The sequence below is a fragment of the Crinia signifera genome, chromosome 4 (genome assembly GCF_055691185.1).
Source record: "Crinia signifera chromosome 4, ASM5569118v1, whole genome shotgun sequence".
Lineage (NCBI taxonomy): Eukaryota > Metazoa > Chordata > Amphibia > Anura > Myobatrachidae > Crinia > Crinia signifera.
In genome coordinates, this window is record NC_139220.1 from 295,001,973 (window position 1) to 295,023,504 (window position 21,532).

At 42.8% G+C, this 21,532-nt stretch overlaps 1 protein-coding gene and 22 non-coding genes across 24 annotated transcripts in view; 15 read left to right on the forward strand and 8 right to left on the reverse strand.

Annotated features, from left to right (window-relative positions):
• Positions 1-274: 274 nt before the first annotated feature.
• TRNAE-UUC (transfer RNA glutamic acid (anticodon UUC)) lies at positions 275-346 on the reverse strand. The gene has a single exon. It is a non-coding gene; the product is annotated as a tRNA-Glu (tRNA).
• Positions 347-461: 115 nt separating this feature from the next.
• On the forward strand, positions 462-534 carry TRNAM-CAU (transfer RNA methionine (anticodon CAU)). The gene has a single exon. It is a non-coding gene; the product is annotated as a tRNA-Met (tRNA).
• Positions 535-1,142: 608 nt separating this feature from the next.
• Positions 1,143-1,215, forward strand: TRNAV-CAC (transfer RNA valine (anticodon CAC)). The gene has a single exon. It is a non-coding gene; the product is annotated as a tRNA-Val (tRNA).
• A 421-nt stretch (positions 1,216-1,636) lies between these two features.
• TRNAE-UUC (transfer RNA glutamic acid (anticodon UUC)) lies at positions 1,637-1,708 on the reverse strand. The gene has a single exon. It is a non-coding gene; the product is annotated as a tRNA-Glu (tRNA).
• Positions 1,709-1,823: 115 nt separating this feature from the next.
• On the forward strand, positions 1,824-1,896 carry TRNAM-CAU (transfer RNA methionine (anticodon CAU)). Its single transcript has one exon. It is a non-coding gene; the product is annotated as a tRNA-Met (tRNA).
• A 608-nt stretch (positions 1,897-2,504) lies between these two features.
• TRNAM-CAU (transfer RNA methionine (anticodon CAU)) lies at positions 2,505-2,577 on the forward strand. The gene has a single exon. It is a non-coding gene; the product is annotated as a tRNA-Met (tRNA).
• Positions 2,578-2,972: 395 nt separating this feature from the next.
• TRNAE-UUC (transfer RNA glutamic acid (anticodon UUC)) lies at positions 2,973-3,044 on the reverse strand. The gene has a single exon. It is a non-coding gene; the product is annotated as a tRNA-Glu (tRNA).
• Positions 3,045-3,159: 115 nt separating this feature from the next.
• On the forward strand, positions 3,160-3,232 carry TRNAM-CAU (transfer RNA methionine (anticodon CAU)). Its single transcript has one exon. It is a non-coding gene; the product is annotated as a tRNA-Met (tRNA).
• A 421-nt stretch (positions 3,233-3,653) lies between these two features.
• TRNAE-UUC (transfer RNA glutamic acid (anticodon UUC)) lies at positions 3,654-3,725 on the reverse strand. Its single transcript has one exon. It is a non-coding gene; the product is annotated as a tRNA-Glu (tRNA).
• A 115-nt stretch (positions 3,726-3,840) lies between these two features.
• On the forward strand, positions 3,841-3,913 carry TRNAM-CAU (transfer RNA methionine (anticodon CAU)). The gene has a single exon. It is a non-coding gene; the product is annotated as a tRNA-Met (tRNA).
• Positions 3,914-4,308: 395 nt separating this feature from the next.
• TRNAE-UUC (transfer RNA glutamic acid (anticodon UUC)) lies at positions 4,309-4,380 on the reverse strand. Its single transcript has one exon. It is a non-coding gene; the product is annotated as a tRNA-Glu (tRNA).
• A 115-nt stretch (positions 4,381-4,495) lies between these two features.
• Positions 4,496-4,568, forward strand: TRNAM-CAU (transfer RNA methionine (anticodon CAU)). The gene has a single exon. It is a non-coding gene; the product is annotated as a tRNA-Met (tRNA).
• Positions 4,569-4,989: 421 nt separating this feature from the next.
• TRNAE-UUC (transfer RNA glutamic acid (anticodon UUC)) lies at positions 4,990-5,061 on the reverse strand. Its single transcript has one exon. It is a non-coding gene; the product is annotated as a tRNA-Glu (tRNA).
• A 115-nt stretch (positions 5,062-5,176) lies between these two features.
• TRNAM-CAU (transfer RNA methionine (anticodon CAU)) lies at positions 5,177-5,249 on the forward strand. Its single transcript has one exon. It is a non-coding gene; the product is annotated as a tRNA-Met (tRNA).
• A 587-nt stretch (positions 5,250-5,836) lies between these two features.
• On the forward strand, positions 5,837-5,909 carry TRNAM-CAU (transfer RNA methionine (anticodon CAU)). The gene has a single exon. It is a non-coding gene; the product is annotated as a tRNA-Met (tRNA).
• Positions 5,910-6,329: 420 nt separating this feature from the next.
• Positions 6,330-6,401, reverse strand: TRNAE-UUC (transfer RNA glutamic acid (anticodon UUC)). The gene has a single exon. It is a non-coding gene; the product is annotated as a tRNA-Glu (tRNA).
• Positions 6,402-6,516: 115 nt separating this feature from the next.
• Positions 6,517-6,589, forward strand: TRNAM-CAU (transfer RNA methionine (anticodon CAU)). The gene has a single exon. It is a non-coding gene; the product is annotated as a tRNA-Met (tRNA).
• Positions 6,590-7,009: 420 nt separating this feature from the next.
• TRNAE-UUC (transfer RNA glutamic acid (anticodon UUC)) lies at positions 7,010-7,081 on the reverse strand. Its single transcript has one exon. It is a non-coding gene; the product is annotated as a tRNA-Glu (tRNA).
• A 115-nt stretch (positions 7,082-7,196) lies between these two features.
• TRNAM-CAU (transfer RNA methionine (anticodon CAU)) lies at positions 7,197-7,269 on the forward strand. The gene has a single exon. It is a non-coding gene; the product is annotated as a tRNA-Met (tRNA).
• Positions 7,270-8,611: 1,342 nt separating this feature from the next.
• Positions 8,612-8,684, forward strand: TRNAM-CAU (transfer RNA methionine (anticodon CAU)). Its single transcript has one exon. It is a non-coding gene; the product is annotated as a tRNA-Met (tRNA).
• Positions 8,685-9,471: 787 nt separating this feature from the next.
• TRNAM-CAU (transfer RNA methionine (anticodon CAU)) lies at positions 9,472-9,544 on the forward strand. The gene has a single exon. It is a non-coding gene; the product is annotated as a tRNA-Met (tRNA).
• A 787-nt stretch (positions 9,545-10,331) lies between these two features.
• TRNAM-CAU (transfer RNA methionine (anticodon CAU)) lies at positions 10,332-10,404 on the forward strand. Its single transcript has one exon. It is a non-coding gene; the product is annotated as a tRNA-Met (tRNA).
• A 19-nt stretch (positions 10,405-10,423) lies between these two features.
• ANGPTL6 (angiopoietin like 6) overlaps positions 10,424-21,532 on the forward strand; it is a 28,162-nt gene continuing 17,053 nt past the window's right edge. Inside the window, exons 1-3 of one of the 2 annotated variants that reach the window (XM_083185060.1) lie at positions 10,424-10,620; positions 15,758-15,881; positions 19,022-19,200. In XM_083185060.1, the coding sequence (XP_083041186.1) occupies positions 19,154-19,200 (47 nt within the window). In that variant the 5' untranslated portion in view covers positions 10,424-10,620; positions 15,758-15,881; positions 19,022-19,153. Of the gene's footprint in view, positions 10,621-15,638; positions 15,882-19,021; positions 19,201-21,532 lie in introns of those variants that run through there. The other variant, XM_083185059.1, reaches the window with a different exon arrangement.

Here is a 21,532-nt window from a genome sequence, read left to right on the forward strand (position 1 = left end):
GTGTAATAGAGGAAAAAAGGGGTATAAAGCATTGTTCTGGTCTTTTTCATAATTTTTGTTCTTAGTGAGCCACAATTCCATTTCTCATGCAGTTCCAAGACATCTGGAAATGTTACAAGTCTTGAGTCAAAGACAATCGTGATGACATATCAGTATTCCAAAAACTTGTCGCAACTGGAAGCAGTGCATCACATGTGCAATTGGAAGTACACCAAACAGAAGTTTTTTTGCTCCGATGCTTTTGATTATCTCTTGAATTAACAATAAGGTTCCATTCCCATACCGGGAGTCGAACACGGGCCGCCTGGGTGAAAACCAGGAATCCTGACCGCTAGACCATATGGGAAGCTGAAAGCTACTGAATTCAATGTTTCATACAAGCAAAATTTGTCTTGCCGACAGTGTACATTTATTCATGCTAAGTGCAGTACCTTGTTGAAACCAAACGCAACCAAGAAGTTGCCTTGTTAGCGCAGTAGGTAGCGCGTCAGTCTCATAATCTGAAGGTTGTGAGTTCAAGCCTCACACAGGACATTCTTTTTGATGTCTGTCATGACTTTTGTCCTCACAAGAGTGCATTGGAATTTGAGAATTAAACTCTGTTTCTGATAAAGATGCCTGAACACCTATTGGAACTGACGGCATTTTCCTTGTTGAATAGGACTTTGTTCTGGAAATTTGTGTAATAGAGGAAAAAAGGGGGCATAAAGCATTGTTCTGGTCTTTTTCATAATTTTTGTTCTTAGTGAGCCACAATTCCATTTCTCATGCAGTTCCAAGACATCTGGAAATGTTACAAGTCTTGAGTCAAGGACAATCGTGATGACATATCAGTATTCCAAAAACTTGTCGCAACTGGAAGCAGTGCATCACATGTGCAATTGGAAGTACACCAAACAGAAGTTTTTTTGCTCCGATGCTTTTGATTATCTCTTGAATTAACAATAAGGTTCCATTCCTATACCGGGAGTCGAACCCGAGCCGCCTGGGGGAAAACCAGGAATCCTGACCGCTAGACCATATGGGAAGCTGAAAGCTACTGACTACAATGTTTCATACAAGCAAAATTTGTCTTGCCGACAGTGTACATTTATTCATGCTAAGTGCAGTACCTTGTTGAAACCAAACACATCCAAGAAGTTGCCTTGTTAGCGCAGTAGGTAGCGCGTCAGTCTCACAATCTGAAGGTCGTGAGTTCAAGCCTCACACAGGGCATTCTTTTTGATGTCTGTCATGACTTTTGTCCTCACAAGAGTGCATTGGAATTTGAGAATTAAACTCTGTTTCTGATTAAGATGCCTGAACACCTATTGGAACTGACGGCATTTTCCTTGTTGAATAGGACTTTGTTCTGGAAATTTGTGTAATAGAGGAAAAAAGGGGGCATAAAGCATTGTTCTGGTCTTTTTCATAATTTTTGTTCTTAGTGAGCCACAATTCCATTTCTCATGCAGTTCCAAGACATCTGGAAATGTTACAAGTCTTGAGTCAAGGACAATCGTGATGACATATCAGTATTCCAAAAACTTGTCGCAACTGGAAGCAGTGCATCACATGTGCAATTGGAAGTACACCAAACAGAAGTTTTTTTGCTCCGATGCTTTTGATTCTCTCTTGAATTAACAATAAGGTTCCATTCCCATACCGGGAGTCGAACCCGGGCCGCCTGGGTGAAAACCAGGAGTCCTGACCACTAGACCATATGGGAAGCTGAAAGCTACTGAATTCAATGTTTCATACAAGCAAAATTTGTCTTGCCGACAGTGTACATTTATTCATGCTAAGTGCAGTACCTTGTTGAAACCAAACACAACCAAGAAATTGCCTTGTTAGCGCAGTAGGTAGCGCGTCAGTCTCATAATCTGAAGTTCGTGAGTTCAAGCCTCACACAGGGCATTCTTTTTGATGTCTGTCATGACTTTTGTCCTCACAAGAGTGCATTGGAATTTGAGAATTAAACTCTGTTTCTGATAAAGATGCCTGAACACCTATTGGAACTGACGGCATTTTCCTTGTTGAATAGGACTTTGTTCTGGAAATTTGTGTAATAGAGGAAAAAAGGGGGCATAAAGCATTGTTCTGGTCTTTTTCATAATTTTTGTTCTTAGTGAGCCACAATTCCATTTCTCATGTAGTTCCAAGACATCTGGAAATGTTACAAGTCTTGAGTCAAGGACAATCGTGATGACATATCAGTATTCCAAAAACTTGTCGCAACTGGAAGCAGTGCATCACATGTGCAATTGGAAGTACACCAAACAGAAGTTTTTTCGCTCCGATGCTTTTGATTCTCTCTTGAATTAACAATAAGGTTCCATTCCCATACCGGGAGTAGAACACGGGCCGCCTGGGTGAAAACCAGGAATCCTGACCGCTAGACCATATGGGAAGCTGAAAGCTACTGAATTCAATGTTTCATACAAGCAAAATTTGTCTTGCCGACAGTGTACATTTATTCATGCTAAGTGCAGTACCTTGTTGAAACCAAACACAACCAAGAAGTTGCCTTGTTAGCGCAGTAGGTAGCGCGTCAGTCTCATAATTTGAAGGTCGTGAGTTCAAGCCTCACACAGGGCATTCTTTTTGATGTCTGTCATGACTTTTGTCCTCACAAGAGTGCATTGGAATTTGAGAATTAAACTCTGTTTCTGATAAAGTTGCCTGAACACCTATTGGAACTGACGGCATTTTCCTTGTTGAATAGGACTTTGTTCTGGAAATTTGTGTAATAGAGGAAAAAAGGGGGCATAAAGCATTGTTCTGGTCTTTTTCATAATTTTTGTTCTTAGTGAGCCACAATTCCATTTCTCATGCAGTTCCAAGACATCTGGAAATGTTACAAGTCTTGAGTCAAGGACAATCGTGATGACATATCAGTATTCCAAAAACTTGTCGCAACTGGAAGTACACCAAACAGAAGTTTTTTTGCTCCGATGCTTTTAATTCTCTCTTGAATTAACAATAAGGTTCCATTCCCATACCGGGAGTCGAACCCGGACCGCCTGGGTGAAAACCAGGAATCCTGACCGCTAGACCATATGGGAAGCTAAAAGCTACTGAATTCAATGTTTCATACAAGCAAAATTTGTCTTGCCGACAGTGTACATTTATTCATGCTAAGTGCAGTACCTTGTTGAAACCAAACACAACCAAGAAATTGCCTTGTTAGCGCAGTAGGTAGCGCGTCAGTCTCATAATCTGAAGTTCGTGAGTTCAAGCCTCACCCAGGGCATTCTTTTTGATGTCTGTCATGACTTTTGTCCTCACAAGAGTGCATTGGAATTTGAGAATTATACTCTGTTTCTGATAAAGTTGCCTGAACACCTATTGGAACTGACGGCATTTTCCTTGTTGAATAGGACTTTGTTCTGGAAATTTGTGTAATAGAGGAAAAAAGGGGGCATAAAGCATTGTTCTGTTTTTTTTCATAATTTTTGTTCTTAGTGAGCCACAATTCCATTTCTCATGCAGTTCCAAGACATCTGGAAATGTTACAAGTCTTGAGTCAAGGACAATCGTGATGACATATCAGTATTCCAAAAAGTTGTCGCAACTGGAAGCAGTGCATCACATGTGCAATTGGAAGTACACCAAACAGAAGTTTGTTTGCTCCGATGCTTTTGATTATCTCTTGAATTAACAATAAGGTTCCATTCCCATACCGGGAGTCGAACCCGGGCCGCCTGGGTGAAAACCAGGAATCCTGACCGCTAGACCATATGGGAAGCTGAAAGCTACTGCCTTCAATGTTTCATACAAGCAAAATTTGTCTTGCCGACAGTGTACATTTATTCATGCTAAGTGCAGTACCTTGTTGAAACCAAACACAACCAAGAAATTGCCTTGTTAGCGCAGTAGGTAGCGCATCAGTCTCATAATCTGAAGGTCGTGAGTTCAAGCCTCACACAGGGCATTCTTTTTGATGTCTGTCATGACTTTTGTCCTCACAAGAGTGCATTGGAATTTGAGAATTAAACTCTGTTTCTGATAAAGATGCCTGAACACCTATTGGAACTGACGGCATTTTCCTTGTTGAATAGGACTTTGTTCTGGAAATTTGTGTAATAGAGGAAAAAAGGGGGCATAAAGCATTGTTCTGGTCTTTTTCATAATTTTTGTTCTTAGTGAGCCACAATTCCATTTCTCATGCAGTTCCAAGACATCTGGAAATGTTACAAGTCTTGAGTCAAGGACAATCGTGATGACATATCAGTATTCCAAAAACTTGTCGCAACTGGAAGTACACCAAACAGAAGTTTTTTTGCTCCGATGCTTTTAATTCTCTCTTGAATTAACAATAAGGTTCCATTCCCATACCGGGAGTCGAACCCGGACCGCCTGGGTGAAAACCAGGAATCCTGACCGCTAGACCATATGGGAAGCTAAAAGCTACTGAATTCAATGTTTCATACAAGCAAAATTTGTCTTGCCGACAGTGTACATTTATTCATGCTAAGTGCAGTACCTTGTTGAAACCAAACACAACCAAGAAATTGCCTTGTTAGCGCAGTAGGTAGCGCGTCAGTCTCATAATCTGAAGTTCGTGAGTTCAAGCCTCACCCAGGGCATTCTTTTTGATGTCTGTCATGACTTTTGTCCTCACAAGAGTGCATTGGAATTTGAGAATTATACTCTGTTTCTGATAAAGTTGCCTGAACACCTATTGGAACTGACGGCATTTTCCTTGTTGAATAGGACTTTGTTCTGGAAATTTGTGTAATAGAGGAAAAAAGGGGGCATAAAGCATTGTTCTGTTTTTTTTCATAATTTTTGTTCTTAGTGAGCCACAATTCCATTTCTCATGCAGTTCCAAGACATCTGGAAATGTTACAAGTCTTGAGTCAAGGACAATCGTGATGACATATCAGTATTCCAAAAAGTTGTCGCAACTGGAAGCAGTGCATCACATGTGCAATTGGAAGTACACCAAACAGAAGTTTGTTTGCTCCGATGCTTTTGATTATCTCTTGAATTAACAATAAGGTTCCATTCCCATACCGGGAGTCGAACCCGGGCCGCCTGGGTGAAAACCAGGAATCCTGACCGCTAGACCATATGGGAAGCTGAAAGCTACTGCCTTCAATGTTTCATACAAGCAAAATTTGTCTTGCCGACAGTGTACATTTATTCATGCTAAGTGCAGTACCTTGTTGAAACCAAACACAACCAAGAAATTGCCTTGTTAGCGCAGTAGGTAGCGCATCAGTCTCATAATCTGAAGGTCGTGAGTTCAAGCCTCACACAGGGCATTCTTTTTGATGTCTGTCATGACTTTTGTCCTCACAAGAGTGCATTGGAATTTGAGAATTAAACTCTGTTTCTGATAAAGATGCCTGAACACCTATTGGAACTGACGGCATTTTCCTTGTTGAATAGGACTTTGTTCTGGAAATTTGTGTAATAGAGGAAAAAAGGGGGCATAAAGCATTGTTCTGGTCTTTTTCATAATTTTTGTTCTTAGTGAGCCACAATTCCATTTCTCATGCAGTTCCAAGACATCTGGAAATGTTACAAGTCTTGAGTCAAGGACAATCGTGATGACATATCAGTATTCCAAAAACTTGTCGCAACTGGAAGCAGTGCATCACATGTGCAATTGGAAGTACACCAAACAGAAGTTTTTTTGCTCCGATGCTTTTGATTCTCTCTTGAATTAACAATAAGGTTCCATTCCCATACCGGGAGTCAAACCCGGAATCCTGACCGCTAGACCATATGGGAAGCTGAAAGCTACTGACTTCAATGTTTCATACAAGCAAAATTTGTCTTGCCGACAGTGTACATTTATTCATGCTAAGTGCAGTACCTTGTTGAAACCAAACACAACCAAGAAGTTGCCTTGTTAGCGCAGTAGGTAGCGCATCAGTCTCATAATCTGAAGGTCGTGAGTTCAAGCCTCACACAGGGCATTCTTTTTGATGTCTGTCATGACTTTTGTCCTCACAAGAGTGCATTGGAATTTGAGAATTAAACTCTGTTTCTGATAAAGATGCCTGAACACCTATTGGAACTGACGGCATTTTCCTTGTTGAATAGGACTTTGTTCTGGAAATTTGTGTAATAGAGGAAAAAAGGGGTATAAAGCATTGTTCTGGTCTTTTTCATAATTTTTGTTCTTAGTGAGCCACAATTCCATTTCTCATGCAGTTCCAAGACATCTGGAAATGTTACAAGTCTTGAGTCAAGGACAATCGTGATGACATATCAGTATTCCAAAAACTTGTCGCAACTGGAAGCAGTGCATCACATGTGCAATTGGAAGTACACCAAACAGAAGTTTTTTTGCTCCGATGCTTTTGATTCTCTTTTGAATTAACAATAAGGTTCCATTCCCATACCGGGAGTCGAACCCGGGCCGCCTGGGTGAAAACCAGGAATCCTGACCGCTAGACCATATGGGAAGCTGAAAGCTACTGAATTCAATGTTTCATACAAGCAAAATTTGTCTTGCCGACAGTGTACATTTATTCATGCTAAGTGCAGTACCTTGTTGAAACCAAACACAACCAAGAAGTTGCCTTGTTAGCGCAGTAGGTAGCGCGTCAGTCTCATAATCTGAAGTTCGTGAGTTCAAGCCTCACACAGGGCATTCTTTTTGATGTCTGTCATGACTTTTGTCCTCACAAGAGTGCATTGGAATTTGAGAATTATACTCTGTTTCTGATAAAGTTGCCTGAACACCTATTGGAACTGACGGCATTTTCCTTGTTGAATAGGACTTTGTTCTGGAAATTTGTGTAATAGAGGAAAAAAGGGGGCATAAAGCATTGTTCTGTTTTTTTTCATAATTTTTGTTCTTAGTGAGCCACAATTCCATTTCTCATGCAGTTCCAAGACATCTGGAAATGTTACAAGTCTTGAGTCAAGGACAATCGTGATGACATATCAGTATTCCAAAAACTTGTCGCAACTGGAAGCAGTGCATCACATGTGCAATTGGAAGTACACCAAAAGAAGTTTTTTTGCTCCGATGCTTTTGATTATCTCTTGAATTAACAATAAGGTTCCATTCCCATACCGGGAGTCGAACCCGGGCCGCCTGGGTGAAAACCAGGAATCCTGACCGCTAGACCATATGGGAAGCTGAAAGCTACTGACTTCAATGTTTCATACAAGCAAAATTTGTCTTGCCGACAGTGTACATTTATTCATGCTAAGTGCAGTACCTTGTTGAAACCAAACACAACCAAGAAGTTGCTTTGTTAGCGCAGTTGGTAGCGCGTCAGTCTCATAATCTGAAGGTCGTGAGTTCAAGCCTCACACAGGGCATTCTTTTTGATGTCTGTCATGACTTTTGTCCTCACAAGAGTGCATTGGAATTTGAGAATTAAACTCTGTTTCTGATAAAGTTGCCTGAACACCTATTGGAACTGACGGTATTTTCCTTGTTGAATAGGACTTTGTTCTGGAAATTTGTGTAATAGAGGAAAAAAGGGGGCATAAAGCATTGTTCTGTTTGTTTTCATAATTTTTGTTCTTAGTGAGCCACAATTCCATTTCTCATGCAGTTCCAAGACATCTGGAAATGTTACAAGTCTTGAGTCAAGGACAATCGTGATGACATATCAGTATTCCAAAAACTTGTCGCAACTGGAAGCAGTGCATCACATGTGCAATTGGAAGTACACCAAACAGAAGTTTTTTTGCTCCGATGCTTTTGATTCTTCCTTGAATTAACAATAAGGTTCCATTCCCATACCGGGAGTCGAACCCGGGCCGCCTGGGTGAAAACCAGGAATCCTGACCGCTAGACCAGGGGTCTTCAACCTTTAAGACCGAGTGGGCCACATAAAAAAATTCAACGAAGTCCGTGGGCCACTAAGTTATACTGAGGCGTTTTAACTATTAAAACTATTTAAATATGCAGCCAGCTCACCTCACCCCCCACCCCATGTTCAGCAAACCATTTAAAAATGCAGCCAGCTCACCTCACTCCCAACTCCATGTTCAGCAAAACATTTCTAAATGCAGCCAGCTCACCTCACACCCCCCACCAAAACATTTCTAAATGCAGTCATCCAGCTCACCTCACCCCCACCCCCACCCCCACGTTCAACAAACCATTTCTAAATACAGCCAGCTCACCCTCTCCTGAGGCACCTGCCTTAATGTCCCTTGCAGAGGGCTGCTGCTGCTGGCGGCGTCTGTCTTTGCTGTCTTAACAGTTAAGGAGCAGGCAGGGACAGGTGGCGGCGGTTGTCACTCTAGCCTCCCCGCTGTCTGAAAGGGTGCGGGCGGGACGTGTGTGCGGCATCAGGAAGTAGGCAATGCGCATGTCCGTGCACAGTCCCGCCCGCCCCAGCCTCAACCTCACCCAGCAGCATCCTCCGCCGCATCCCACTGCTAAGAGGACAGCGCGGAAGGATTTTTTTTTTCATTCAGCACGCCAATCATTTTAATAATGCTATTCACTGGCGGGCCAGGAAAAACAAGTCAGCGGGCCACTCGTGGCCCGCGGGCCATGGGTTGAAGACCCCTGCGCTAGACCATATGGGAAGCTGAAACCTACTGACTTCAATGTTTCATACAAGCAAAATTTGTCTTGCCGACAGTGTACATTTATTCATGCCAAGTACAGTACCTTGTTGAAACCAAGCTCAACCAAAGAGTTGCTTTGTTAGCGCAGTAGGTAGCGCGTCAGTCTCATAATCTGAAGGTCGTGAGTTCAAGCCTCACACAGGGCATTCTTTTTGATGTCTGTCATGACTTTTGTCCTCACAAGAGTGCATTGGAATTTTAGAATTAAACTCTGTTTCTGATAAAGTTGCCTGAACACCTATTGGAACTGCCAAAAGGAAGAAAAGATTTCAGAGGCAGCGCTGATCCAAATATACAATTAAAAATATATTATTTAAATAACAAACTATACAATTATTACACAAATACCAGCCGGTACTTCAGCATAAAAACAAATAAAAAAATTTTTTAAAATATTTTTAATTAACTACAAAAAACCATATCCGTTTTTACTCCAGCTCTCTGTATTTCTTGAATTATATTGGTTAGTAGGCAGATGTTAAGAATGAACAATTAGCTCTCTCACAGCTTAGTAGTAGTAGTATGTTTATTTATTCTTAGTCCATGTTAGTGTATTAGGTAGCATGCATGCTTTCAATATTAGTAGTCATTTATAAAAATACAGAAATATGGATGGTGCTGAATTGAGCTATAACCTGCCCGCCTCTGGCTCAGTCACTCGATTTGGATGTGGGGATCTCCCGGCTGTTAATTCCCTGCTGTATGCAAAACAGCCTTCAGGGTCATATCCACAGAGTTGTACGCGGTCTTGGAGGCGATATAAGTATGCAGGAGGGCACGGTGATGCGGCGGTCGGCACCTGGGTAAGCTCCTTAACGCGTTTCTCGGCCTTTGGAATCGGCCACTTCATCAGAAGGACGTCCTTCTGATGAAGTGGCCGATTCATTTATTCATGCCAAATACCTTGTTGAAACCAAACACAACCAAGAAGTTGCCTTGTTAGCGCAGTAGGTAGCGCGTCAGTCTCATAATCTGAAGGTCGTGAGTTCAAGCCTCACACAGGGCATTCCTTTTGATGTCTGTCATGACTTTTGTCCTCACAAGAGTGCATTGGAATTTTAGAATTAAACTCTGTTTCTGATAAAGTTGCCTGAACACCTATTGGAACTGCCAAAAGGAAGAAAAGATTTCAGAGGCAGCGCTGATCCAAATATACAATTAAAAATATATTATTTAAATAACAAACTATACAATTATTACACAAATACCAGCCGGTACTTCAGCAGAAAAACAAATAAAATTTTTTTTTTAAATATTTTTAATTAACTACAAAAAACCATATCCGTTTTTACTCCAGCTCTCTGTATTTCTTGAATTATATTGGTTAGTAGGCAGATGTTAAGAATGAACAATTAGCTCTCTCACAGCTTAGTAGTAGTAGTATGTTTATTTATTCTTAGTCCATGTTAGTGTATTAGGTAGCATGCATGCTTTCAATATTAGTAGTCATTTATAAAAATACAGAAATATGGATGGTGCTGAATTGAGCTATAACCTGCCCGCCTCTGGCTCAGTCACTCGATTTGGATGTGGGGATCTCCCGGCTGTTAATTCCCTGCTGTATGCAAAACAGCCTTCAGGGTCATATCCACAGAGTTGTACGCGGTCTTGGAGGCGATATAAGTATGCAGGAGGGCACGGTGATGCGGCGGTCGGCACCTGGGTAAGCTCCTTAATGCGTTTCTCGGCCTTTGGAATCGGCCACTTCATCAGAAGGACGTCCTTCTGATGAAGTGGCCGATTCATTTATTCATGCCAAATACCTTGTTGAAACCAAACACAACTAAGAAGTTGCCTTGTTAGCGCAGTAGGTAGCGCGTCAGTCTCATAATCTGAAGGTCGTGAGTTCAAGCCTCACACAGGGCATTCTTTTTGATGTCTGTCATGACTTTTGTCCTCACAAGAGTGCATTGGAATTTTAGAATTAAACTCTGTTTCTGATAAAGTTGCCTGAACACCTATTGGAACTGACGGCATTTTCCTTGTTGAATAGGACTTTGTTCTGGAATTCTTCATGAATTTTGTTCTTAGTAAGGAATCCTCGCGAGCTACAGGTTGGAGACCACTGCGCTAGATCATATGGTAAGCTGAAATTTACTGCATGCAATGTTTCATACATGCAAAAATTGTCTTGACGACAGTGTACATTGTCTTGCCGACAGTGTATTCATGCCAAGTACCGAGCTGATTACAGTGTAAAAAAAATAAACTGTTGTGTATTGCTGTGGCACTACAAGTCCTAGCAAGCCAGCACCGCATGCAGGGACTTGGAGAACCACAAGTCCCAGCATGTGGGGCAGTAAAGGGCCCACTGGGACTAGTTGTGCCCCGGCAGTACAAATAGTAAAAAAAAACACAGGCACACTTACAGTATAACTTTTTTACACATGGAGCCCATACATTCCATCTCACCTGACCAGCGGTGTAGCTAGGTGCCATGGTGCCCGGAGCAAGGGCATATTTTGTGCCCCTTGGTAATGAATTGGGAGCGTGGCTAACATGTGTTGGCATGTTACATTTGAAAAGAAAAAACTTAAAAAATAAGACACTATATAAGACGCTGTAACGGAATCTGCTGCGCTATATAAGACGCTGTAACGGAATCTGCTGCGCTATATAAGACGCTGTAACGGAATCTGCTGCGCTATATAAGACGCTGTAACGGAATCTGCTGCGCTATATAAGACGCTGTAACAGAGAATCTGTTGTGCTATATAAGACGCTGTAACGGAATCTGCTGCGCTATATAAGACACTGACGGAATCTGCTGCGCTATATAAGATGCTGTAACGTAATCTGCTGCGCTATATAAGACGCTGTAACGGAATCTGCTGCGCTATATAAGACGCTGTAACAGAATCTGCTGCGCTATATAAGACGCTGTAATGGAATCTGCTGCACTATATAAGACGCTGTAACGGAATCTGCTGCGCTATATAAGACGCTGTAACAGAGAATCTGTTGTGCTATATAAGACGCTGTAATGGAATCTGCTGCGCTATATAAGACACTGACGGAATCTGCTGCGCTATATAAGACGCTGTAACAGAATCTGCTGCGCTATATAAGACGCTGTAACGGAATATGCTGCGCTATATAAGACGCTGTAACGGAATCCGCTGCGCTATATAAGACACTGTAATGGAATCTGCTGCGCTATATAAGACGCTGTAACGGAATCTGCTGCGCTATATAACAACCTGTAATGGAATCTACTGCGCTATATAAGACGTTGTAACAGAGAATCTGTTGTGCTATATAAGACACTGTAACGGAATCTGCTGCGCTATATAAGACGCTGTAACGGAATCTGCTGCGCTATATAAGACGCTGTAACGGAATCTACTGCATATATAAGACACTGTGACGGAATCTGCTGTGCTATATAACACTAATGGAATCTGCTGCGCTATATAAGACACTGTAATGGAATCTTCTGCGCTATATAAGACGCTGTAACGGAATCTGCTGCCCTATATAACAACCTATAATGGAATCTACTGCGCTATGTAAGACACTGTAATGGAATCTGTTGCGTGCTATATAAGACGCTGTAATGGAATCTAATGAGCTATATAAGACACTGACGGAATCTGCTGAGCTATATAAGACACTGACGGAATCTGCTGCGCTATATAAGACACTGACGGAATCTGCTGCGCTATATAAGACACTGACGGAATCTGCTGCGCTGTATAAGACGCTGTAACGGAATCTGTTGCGCTATATAAGACACTGACGGAATCTGCTGTGCTATATAAGACACTGACAGAAACTTCTGTGCTATATAAGATGCTGACAGCTGTAAATAAATATATATACAGATAAAGAATAAAGATATATACAGCACACAGCAGGGCCGGGTGGCAGCAGGGGTGGTGGTTAGGAATTAGGAAATTAGTGAATAGTCAGGCTTAGGCTGTGGAAGGAGAAGTTTGGGGTTAGGCACTAGGGAGGGTTAGGCCCAAGGTGGATGGTTTTGGTTAGAGATAAAAATAACAGAAACCACATGTGTAGACCTTTTTTGCATCAGCCATTTGCATTTTGACCTTTTGACCCTCTTGATTTATTGACCCTGTCTACTTAAATCCACATCGACTATGTAACTGTCAACCTTTTTACACTGTTGATCTATTAGGATGCAGTCAATTTACCAACAGTGCAACAACCATTGGCAGACAGTCAAAATACTGACACAATACAAATGTCAAAAAGTCGACATAACTGTTCTTACTTCACGATCCAAGGGGGTTTAGAGCCAGATTATAATAGTAACAGTGGGGATGCTCCACACTTATACTGTGTCCATGTCAACCTTTGTCAACATGGACACCAAAAAAGTACAGATTTTAACATATCGACATTTTAAATGTTGTCCTTTTATCCCGTGTCAACATTTTGGCATTGTCAACTTTTTGACATTTTCAACTTTTTGACATTGTCAGCATTTTGACCATGTCAGTATTTTGACTGTCTGTCAACCATACTGAACCCAACTTTTTGACCTGTCAATCAATCAACTATCGATACATCTGATGTCGAACTGTTATATGTCTAGACAATGCCATTTTTTACGTTTGTAGAAGATATTGGTTTTCAAAAACTGAGCCCACCCAAACTTCCAGTCTCCGAGTGAACCCATGACACAACTTGAGCTTTCCCAATAGGTTTGGATTCCAAAACGAGGCCAAATGTAATCTTCACTGACATGTTTTGAATCTAATATAAATGCCTTCTGCATTGATACAAGTGGCACTTCACATAGGAAACCCGACAGAGGGCACACACTAGACTGACGATGAATACATTGATTCTGACCATTAGTCAGAATACAACCCACAATACAATACAATACACAACCCAAAGCTCCCAAGGGCAGTATTAACCATTGTCAACCCATTACTGGGGCCCATGCACAGATACACTGGAGCTGCTCAGAATGTAATTGATGTCAGTGGAACCAAATACAGGGCAGCATTATTTCTTTCTGGTGCTGTAACTGCCCAATAGTGCAGCCCAGAGCTCCCACAGTGCAGCCCAGAGCTCCCACAGTGCAGCCCAGAGCTCCCACAGTGCATCCCAGAGCTCCACAGAAATATAAGGCAGCACTGACAATTTATTGGTGTATACTGATGGCCTCACTTGGGGGTTTATTCTAGTTCATTCTTTCTGACAAAATCCTTCTTAGATGGACTAAACCATGTGCACTGCAGGGGGGCAGATGTAACATGTGCAGATAGAATTAGATTTGGATGAGTTATTTTGTTTCTGTGCAGGGAAAATACTGACTGCTTTATTTTACACTGCAATATAGATCTCACTTTGAAGAAAAACCCCACCCAAATCTAATTCTCTCTGCACAAGTTACATCTGCCCCACCTGCAGTGCACATGGTTTTGTCCATCTAAGAAGGATTTTGTCAGAAAGAATGAACCAAAATAAGGCCCTGTGTGAGGTCAGCCTGATATGAGCTCAGCTGCTTATTTGTGTATGTACTCTATAACTGGTCATTAATAATAATGATAGACACCCTGAGGAAGGCTTATCTATAAGCAGAAACGCGTTGGTGGGGACTGACAGGACATTGGTACCGTGAAGTCTGGACTTTTTCTGGCATTTACATCTTGGACCATTTCTAGGAGGTGGACCTTCTGTAGAGACCCGGGATCTCTCTGAGATACATCTTCCTCCACGTATATGTGATACCAATAGCCTTGATTATAAGGCCAGACACGGTACTATGCCAGTTGGCTTTTATATGTTTTTGATTTTATATAAATAAATGTTTACATATTCACACTATGTGGAGCATTTAATCTTTTAACCCGAGGTACACCCGTGATTTGGAGGAGCATTTATTGAAATAACATCATCTGATTTACATAAGCGAGACATCTTGTGGCCTAAGTTGAAGGCCCTTTTGTGGTACGGAAAAATATCTAGTGAAAAATAGAAAATATCCTATACTTTTTCTGCAGATGGTCCACACTATGAGAAGTGTATTTTTCTGTGTTTTCTTTGAGGTATAAAAACGCCTAGAGGACAAATCTACTGTCAAAAATATAAAAATAAAAAATAAAAAGAACGGTACTTGTGACTTATCTGGGCGCCCGATGTTAAAATTGTATGCCAGTACTCTAAGCATGCGATTTGATGCGATTTGACGCGATTTCCCTTGAAATTCCCTTGAAGAGAAAATAGCCATCAGGATGGGTATACAATTAAAAATGGGGTCTGGGGGGCCATTTCACATATGCAACAGGCATCTGGGTGCCTTCACATATTAAAATCGCGGCAAATCACGTCAAATCGCATCGCATGCAATCTGATTGTATGCGATGCGATTTGATGCGATTTTTAGGTGCGATGAAGAAAATTGGGCGCCCATATAAGTCACAAGTACCAAAAGAACATTTACATCATCCTCATACCCCAAGTGGGAGCGCCTTATCCGATTTTTTGGTTTGTGTGTAATTAATAATAATGATAATTAGCGAAGTGATTAGCAGCAGTGTGTCAAAAGAAACTTGTGTGCATTCAGGGCCAGGCAGTGGCGTACTAATATAAGCGCAATGTGAGTCAAAGTGAGTAGTTGGTCATTTTTTAAAGAACAGAAAAAAGTTGTCCCAAGGACAATTCCATCTTGCACCACTTTTCTGCCACTGCCGTGTGGTAATGTTTCCTAGATGTGCCTTGTGTTTGTGCTGCTGCTCTGTTGCTTAGTAGCCAGCCAGATCACTGCAACCTTTGACCAATATTAGTGAAAGCAATTTTGTGAGATGGTGAAAATGTACTGGAAGTGAATGTTATGGAGGTTAATAATTCAGCCACATTACATTTTGCTGTTTGCAGCATTTTTTTCTTAGAAAAAAACCAGATCCAAAACCAAAGCACATGGTTCAGTGCACATCTCTAGCTTATAGACACAGCTTTCCTTACTGATTTCGTAAAAAGATACAGAAAACGGCAGAACATAAATAATGTATGTCTTTTTGGCAGGTAATTGGTGGAAATATTCAGTTTCTATAAAGAGCAAGATGAGGACAGGCACATTCAAAAAAAGAAAAACACTTCTGTTTGAAATGCTGCAATAAGCAGGGTTTGGCTTCTCCCCATAATATATTATTGTACAGCCAAACCTTGGGTTGAATTTCTGGAAAGAAAACGTTGAATTCCTGTGGAACATATGAAAAGAAGGACATTTTTTATTTGCTTACAGAAATATAGAAAGCTTTCTGCAATCAGTAAGAAGTCCTGTCTGCATGGGTGCTGCACTGCCCTGTCCCACCGTAGACCTCGGCTCTGATCATCTCCAGGACCACGGACAGTCCTGGGTTTTACTGGTGAGCACTCCTAGATATACTATATACCTATTGTGTGGCTTGAGTTTACTTAGCATCTGAGGAACGTAACAAAGTGAGAGAAGCGATGGGGATTCAGTACGGACAGAGAGGAATAAATGAATATAAGGTGGATCGGGAAGGACAAGTTGGGTTTTAGCAGGATAAATGCAAAATATATCAATGTAATATAGACATTACTGCAGAGATGGGGAACCTTGGGCCCTCCAGCTGTTGTTGAAATACATATCCCAGCATTCCTTGCAACAGTTTTAGCAGGGCCAAATAGCAAAACTGTAGCAGGGCATGCTGGGATGTGTAGTTCAACAACACCTGGAGGGCCGAAGGTTCCCCAGCCCTGCATTACGGGGTAAAGCTACTAAAACTGAAAAGAGGTGATATTGCTCATAGCAACCAATCAGATTCTGTCTATCATTTTTTAGGATGCAATAGAGTAATGCTAAAATAGAAAAGGATTGGTTGCTATCACCTCTTACATTTTCACTCTCTCACCTACAGTGGTATCCATACTGATCATAGACTGACTCTAATTTGACCCTGTCGACCACTAATGGTTGACAGGGTCAAAAGGCTGACAGTCAAAAGGTCGACAGGGTCTAAAGGTCGACATAGAAAAGGTCCACAGGGTTTAAAGGTTGACAAGCGATAGTTGGCCATGATCAAAAGGTCGACATGGTCAAAAGACATGGACCTTTTTTTATGTCGACATTTAACCATGTCGACCTTTTACCCGTCGACCTTTTGACCATGTTGACCTTTTAACCATGTCAACCTTTTGACCCTGTCGACCTCTTGACTGTCGACCATTAGTGGTCGACCATATGACTGTCTATCATGAGTCAGTCTATGTTTTATACCATAGCCACCTACAGTACAGATGGTATGGTACATGTAAGAAGTCCCCATCTTGTGGCCATAAGTGGAACTGCAGCATTTTGTTATATTTTATCATGAATATGTTTCTTTGTTACGTTTCCCATCCACAATGCTGGGGTCTATTTGGTTTATTTACTAAAATGAGATTGAAGATGAAATGTTGCTATGGGCTATTTTACACGCTCCGGCTCCTGCCGGTCAACGAAACCCCGCACGGCCAAAAGCCGTGCCAGACAGAGTAGTTAATTGTGTCCATTCACACGGGGCGGCCACGGCCCGGCCACCCGGTTGCAGCCGGATCCCACCACTGGAAGGGACGGCTGCCCAGCTGTGGCCATCCCTACCATTGCAAACTGCTGTGTGCAGCACGGCTTTCTGGCCGTGCGGAGTTTCTCTGCCCGGCAGGAGCCGGGGAGTGTGAAATAGCCCTAAGGGCAAACAATCAGATTCTATTATCTTCTAGAACAGGGATGGGGAACCTTTGGCCCTCTAGCTGTTGCTGAACTACGCATCCCAGCATGCCCTGCATCAGTTTTAACATGGTCAAACAGCAAAACTGTAGCAGGGCATGCTGGCATCTATAGTTCAACAACAGCTGGAGGGCCGAAGGTTCCCTACCCCTGTTCTACTAGGTGCTAAATAAAAAAGAAGGACATTCTGATTGGTTGCTATTGGCAACATCCCATCTTCAATCGAACTCCCATTATAGTAAATAAATCCCTATGTATTAATGGTAACAGTGGGGGTCCTGTCATTTATTATTTCTAGCAGCCACATACTGTAGCTGTACTGAGAGGACAGCCTCTCGGATATGAGCCTTTCTGGGGGAAGTGATATCAATCATGTGCAGGTACCGACTGTTGGATGGGATCCAAAGAGAGAGAAAGGGCTATAGGCTAAAACAGCTAACGTCATCTAAAAATGACATTAGCTTCGGGTTGCCACATATATTGAACCATATATTAGAAAGAGATACAGAGAAGAGAGATAATGTACCAACCAACTAGCTTCTATCAATTTTCAAACCCAACGTGAAACATGGAAATTAGGAGCTGATTGGTTGTATCTCTCTCTCTCTCTCTCTCTCTCTCTCTTTCTCTCTCTCTCTCTCTTTCTCTTTCTCTCTTTTGATACATATTCCCCAAACTACCAAATAATCAGCTCACAACGGTCATTTTCCAAGCATAGTCCATAAATGATAGTTAGGAGCTGAATGGCTGTTACTTTATGTCTCCGCATAGTCAGTTACACTTTTGGAGAGACAAAAAAGAAAGGTAGATGTGTTCATGTGATGTAAAACTTTCCTATAGGTGTGTTGTGAAAGGGAATTAAAATAAGTCATACCTGGAGGATGCTGCATGGTAGGCGGAACCCAGGGCCGGCGCCACCACTAGGCATCCTTAGGCATTTGCCTGGGGTCTCCGGCCACTGGAAGATTGCACTCAGGAGCAGGTCCCCCCCCCCCCGCCTTGGTGCCAGGTGAGTGGCTGCCGCATCCCCCCCTTCTTTCTCCCCCCCCCCCCCCCCCCGCCACTGCCATACAGCGGGTGAGCGGTGGGGCAGGTCTGAAGTCCCCCCACACATGGAGCAGCGGCGGCCGCAACACCCCCCCCCCCTCCCCGAACTCGGCGGTCGCCGCATAAACTCCACCCCCCGCTGAGCAGGTGAGCGGCTGGGCTCCCCCCCGTTTGAGGCACTGCGGTGTCTCACGCCGGCCATGGAGGGACCAGCAGCAGGGTGAGCTGTCTGGGGTGTGGCTTCACAATCACATCATTGTGGCTCTGCTCTCCACTATATACAGTGCCAAAAAATCAGTCAATTTATTGCATGTGCAGGGTGCTTTTATAGCTGCCTTGAACTGCCCCCTTTTACTCTACTGTGGGCAGCCAAGGCGGGGTGTGGGGGTGGCGGGGCCTTGAAGGGTGCAGGGGAGAGTGGGATACTTGCCCACCTTTTTGAGGCCTGGGAGTGCCACCCAATTTTCAGGAGCCTCCCATCTATTCCAGCAGTATAAGCATGTATAAAAAAAAGTACAGTTCAACCAATGGTGTATCTATATAGTCCAAATCGAATTGAAAATAACACTGAATTGCGCTATGTGTACACAGCATCAGCGATCTAGTGAGATCGCTTAGAAAATGCCCAGAAACCCCCCAGTGTGTGGACACCATTAATGTGAGACCTGAGATATAATGCAGCTTGCTACTGTCATACAGGCACTGATCAGTTCACATTCCTGTTTACAGAGAGAGGGCTGGCGGAGGGATTATCTGTAATAGCCGCCAATCCCCAGCCCTCAGTCCTAAATAAACGCTGAGAGTTTTCACAGCTCCCACTTTGAGATCAGAGACCTACAGTGCAGACTGAGCATCGCGGGGATGGCGCTGGTTCTGCCTGGGACCAACTCCTATAAGTCATCTCCACAGTAAGTGCTGCTTTCTTATTCCACTCTATACAAATGGCTTACTCGCAATAACTAATTATTGGTAACTAAAATGAAGCGAGGGGATGTTGCCCATAGCAACCAATCAGATTCTCTCTATCATTGTCTACAATACAATACAGAAATGAGAGACGGAATATGATTGGTTGCTACCATACCCCTAAATGTCAGTTAAAAAAAAGAATTGGTAACAATTACAAAACTAATATAGTGTTCTCATATAGGGCCAGACGTACTAAGCTTGAAAAGTGATAAAATGGAGAGTGATAATCCACCAGCCAATCAGATCCTACCTGCCAGGTCACAGGCTGGGGTTGAAAAGAAAGAGGTAGGAGCTGATTGGTTGGAGGTTTATCACTCTCCATTTTATCACTTTTCAAGGCTTAGTACATCTCACCCTTAGGTGCGTACGTATTAAGGGCCTTACACGCTAGTCGATCCCTGCTGATGCCGATATTGGCGGCATCAGGGATCCAATGGGGTGATGGCATCGGCAAGTGCATACACACTCACCAATGCTGGCAGAGAAGGAAGTGGCAGTAGTAGCGACATTGTTAATGAGGAACTTCCTCATCTGAACATATAGGACCAGGGAGGGTGCCGTATCGATGCCGGGAGTGTGTATCGCTCACAATATTCAGTGTACACATTAGGCAATGTAGTAAAAGATATCGCTTGGAAAGGGAGTTGTGAGCGCTATCTTTTACTATATAGCATAGTGTGTATGGGGCTTTAATAATTGTAGTACTGCCTGATTATTAACACTCTTGATTATGCAGATATTTTCATATTTAATGAGAATATCCACTTTATGTTCAATATGTATGTATGTATGTATGTATGTATGTATGGACGCCCGTAGGGGCAGCTGTAGCGATAACTCTCTACCTGTGAGTCCCTGCATATTGGAGGGGTTTTCTCCCCATGGGTTAATGTGACACAGTGCCAGTTTCCAGAATCTGGGCAGGCAATGGACGGAGGCTGAGCTGGGGAGTTTTGCCTATAAAATGATTAGAATAATGCAAAATTGGCAGCGAGTGAAACTACATCTCTTTCTCTCTCACACATGCACAAAACACAGAGGAAATCACAAGGTAGAAGACTAGCTTTCAAAGCAGTAGCTTTGATTGAGCTTACTAGTACTTTATATAGTCACATCTCTGGCTTACTGTATATTGGAGTATGACAGGAAAGGTTCTGCCCCACCTCACTGCAGGTGGCCTGCCGCACTTATATAAAGCTGCATGTGCGTGTCCCATCCCAGAAAGGTTCTGCCCCACCTCACTGCAGGTGGCCTGCCGCACTTATATAACACTGCATGCGCGTGTCCCATCCCAGAAAGTTTCTGCCCCACCTCACTGCAGATGGCCTGCCGCACTTATATAACGCTGGATGCGCGTGTCCCATCCCAGAAAGGTTCTGCCCCACCTCACTGCAGATGGCCTGCCGCACTTATATAAAGCTGCATGCCCGTGTCCCATCCCAGGAAGGTTCTGCCCCACCTCACTGCAGACAGCCTGCCGCACTTATATAAAGCTGCATGCCCGTGTCCCATCCCAGAAAGGCAAATACTCAGATCCCATTATTACAGGACCGCTTTGCAATAACAAATCCAAGTTTTAGTCTACAATCTACTAATGTGTAGTCTCAAAGGATTCTGGGACATATCTGGGCCTACAAGAGTTAATTTACTCTTCAGATAGCCGTGTGGAGTTTTTTAACCCCGTCCTATAAACACTGCTGACCTTATGGCTACATACTACAATGTGGCCTGATTCCCAGGCCTGCATCCTGTCACCTTATCTTTTCGCTGTCAGCCTTGCTTCGTTAGCCTGATGCTCATTATTTTACTGTGTAAAGGATGCCAGCAAAGGGACCGTACTGATAACATACAAATAGCTGTGACAAGACATTCGGTAACACAAGAGCGGTACACAAAATGCGAAATCATCAGGTGGCGTCACCATATTCCTGTGTAATCCTGCACCTTACATACATGGTGGCTGCAGAAACTATAAACTGTGCAGTGTGCCAATGTATACAATGTTACCACAGTGCTGTCACAGAGGCAACAATGATGTCCTGTCTTCCCCTGGGAACGCTTACAAAGGATTCTGGGAAATTACGTTTAGGCACTATTGAGTGAACTGATGGTTAGGCTGTGTGGAGAGGAAGGTTTGGGTTAAGCTGTGTAAACACAATGCAATATGGTCGCTGAGAAATTTTGGCTAAATATCTCTCAGCAATATATTGCTCAGTGTATCATGTTCATTAGCGACCAGCGATTTTGGCTGAAAATTGCAAGCTGTTCTGC